This window comes from Mus pahari, chromosome 3, assembly GCF_900095145.1.
Source record: "Mus pahari chromosome 3, PAHARI_EIJ_v1.1, whole genome shotgun sequence".
NCBI classification, from domain to species: domain Eukaryota; kingdom Metazoa; phylum Chordata; class Mammalia; order Rodentia; family Muridae; genus Mus; species Mus pahari.
In genome coordinates this window covers 115,648,137-115,651,036 of record NC_034592.1, presented here as the reverse complement: position 1 = coordinate 115,651,036, position 2,900 = coordinate 115,648,137, and the positions used below count along the sequence as shown (strand labels likewise).

At 34.6% G+C, this 2,900-nt stretch overlaps 1 protein-coding gene across 1 annotated transcript in view; it reads left to right on the top strand.

Moving 5' to 3' along the window:
• Positions 1-2,900, top strand: part of Gpcpd1 (glycerophosphocholine phosphodiesterase 1) — a 48,508-nt gene that overhangs the window by 19,810 nt on the left and 25,798 nt on the right. The window contains exons 5-6 of the mRNA XM_029535750.1: positions 189-264; positions 1,920-1,961. Coding sequence (XP_029391610.1) covers positions 189-264; positions 1,920-1,961 — 118 coding nt within the window. The remainder of the gene's footprint in view (positions 1-188; positions 265-1,919; positions 1,962-2,900) is intronic.

Below are 2,900 nucleotides of genomic sequence, written 5' to 3'. Positions count from 1 at the left end.
TTTCATCATGTTTTGTGACCTGGGTACCTGCCTGATTTGGGACATATAGTATTGAATAACTAGCAAGATGAATTTCTTGTTTCTTGGTCTCATTTAGAGTAAGACATAGGCCACAAACATCTAATGGAATCATGGGTAGAAAATAAGATATAAGAAATTATTGCAGACGTTTAACTTTTAAATTGCAGACTATCGGTGGTCCATGTCAAGTCATAGTTCACAAGTGGGAGACTCATCTACAACCACGATCAATAACCCCTTTAGGTATGGGCATTAACTGCGTCTGTTTGAGGCATATGCATAAAGTTACTACTGTGCTGCACAGGAGCTTAGGGAAGTAATGCATTGTCAGTACTCCAGATTTCACTTAGCGTTTCATGAATCTTGTTCAAACTTGAACAGTTTTTATAGCCTTTCTTTATAAACTGTTAGAAATGCTTGTCTACTTACTTTTGTTTGGGGGGTTTTAGATTATTATAAGACTTAATTCAATCTGGAGTTGGAAGGTATTAACATTCTTGACTGAGGAGTCATGGCATCATTATAGATTTCGTGTTCAAGTTTAGAGAACATTTTATGAAATAATTGATCCAAAACAAAATCTCTTAAAAGTTCAGCTTGGAATGCTAATAAAGTTATCATACTTGTTTTTTAAATACTAGTAAATACTTAAATGAATTTACATTTCTTTGTTATAGTTAACATATATTCCTCTAATTGGTTTAAATTCCCTCATGGCTGTCTTTTTGTTTTGTCTTGTTTTTGATTTTTTAGATCAATATTCTGTGACAAGAAATGGCATTTCTCTTTTTAGTTTTTTCTATGCTGAAAATCTTGATACCCATTTCACATACATGAAACTACTTACTTATATTTGTGAAGTGAATTAGCCTGAGAGGTGAATGTTTTAGTTCCTACAGAAAATCAAAATTAAGATTGTGATTTTTGTAGTTTAGATTAGGAAGTGGTGGGAGTTTCTGCTTTGCCCTTTTTAAAGAACACATTTTGTTTATAGATGTCTCATTCCATCATTCTTTGGGTTTTCTTTTTATATGTTTCAATATGTTTTTGATAGTTTTTATGGCAGCATCCTTAGAATTACAATAGTCTCATTGAAGTCAGAGCTTATGAAAATTAGGTATTTTAAAACAGTATGCATTTGAATGCATCTTGAAATTAAATATATTTTGGCGTTGTGAGAAGTAAAATGATTTTGTTTCTGTTCTTGTAGAAATTAACGTTCTGCTTTGGGGGAAGGCAATGTAAATGTACAGACGGTGCGCAGTCTCCTGGACAATCGTTAGGAAACACCCCACTTATTTGGACAGATATTTCAGGCTTGCTTAAAATAGCTGGGGTGATTGCTAAGGAAGCATATTTCATGTTTTACTAGATAGATAGATTTGCATCTTTTTTTATGATCTTGAAATGTGCAAGTACTTATTCTTGGTAGTTCTCGACAGCTCTTTATGCACAGTTTATGCTGTTTATAAAACTGGCTGGCCATAACATTGTTGGCTTGAGAAAATTCACACTTAAGCCAAGTTCCGGAAGTGCACCACCTAAAAATAAGCATTTTAATTGTGCCAAGACTGTTGGTTTGAGACATAAGCAAGGGTCTCTTGTCCAGTTGCTCATTAGGCTCATGTATGGCGGCTGCTGAGCTTCCTCCAGTCCTCTAGGACACCTTTTCAGGACCTTCTGTGTAAGAGCAATCACTCAGGGCTGGAGGACCAACGCTGCTTGCTAGTTTCCTGAAAGGAAATACTTTATGTAGAGGCACAAGAAACATGCTTGTTCACTTTAGGCTGCTTAGTGTTATAGGCATATTGTTTTAAGCAGTACTTAAATTCTCAATTGTTTGTTCATTCTGTACACATCAAGTTTTAACTAGGCTTTTTATCTTCCTTGAATTCTAGAAAGTGAAATCATTATTGACGATGGACAATTTGGCATTCACAGTAAGTGAGACTGAATTTTGAAAACATTTAATGTGCTTGACCCGTTAACATCTCATTGAAAAAAATGTAGCACAATGAAATAACACAGTGCAATGTTGAAAATAGACAAGTATATTTTGTTAAATCATAAATAGTTTCACACTTTTGTATTTAGTGTTTGGTCATTTCAGACTTTTGAGTTTATGTAATTATAAAGACATAACTGGTAAAGGAGTGACTGCTAGTCACTCTGATTTGATTACACATGGTGTATATGTATATAATTAAAAATTTATATAATTAGTATAAAAATGTTAGCATACCATTTCTTTTTAACACTCTTATGTTGAAATATATTGGTTCTTTAGAACATTTAAAGAGCTAAATGTTGCTTGTAGGCTAAATTTGTATATTTTGTATGTTTAAATAATGTGTTTACAATAAATCCAGACAGCCAGAATGTTCTAGTAATTCTGTCTGACTCTTCAAAACTAATTTTTAGTTAAGTTGAAAATTATTTATCTTCAAAATATGTGTGAAAATGTGAATTGTTTTATATACCTGTCTGTTCTGGTTAGTACTTTATCCTCAGAATTCAGAACTCCTCTGGTGATCGGATGTCTCCCAGGCCACCAGACTGCTGTGTTGCCTTGTCTCATCCTTGGTCTGTACCTGAGCCTCAGAAGTGGGGCAGGGGTAGAAGTGCCTGTGGTCTGACTCTGGACCAGAGATGAGTTGCTGGTGGCAAGCGTGCTTTCTTGGCAAGAATGTTTGGCAAGCATTTCCTATATGCATTAAACAGTGGCAGTGTATATGCCATGGCAGTTCAAAGCTTTCTCCAGGTTTCATTAGGAAGTATTATAAAACATTATAGTCTAAAATGCTTGAATGGCCTTAATGCTTTTTTGGTTTTTGGTTTTTTGAGACAGGGTTTCTCTGTGTAGCCCTGACTGTCCTGGA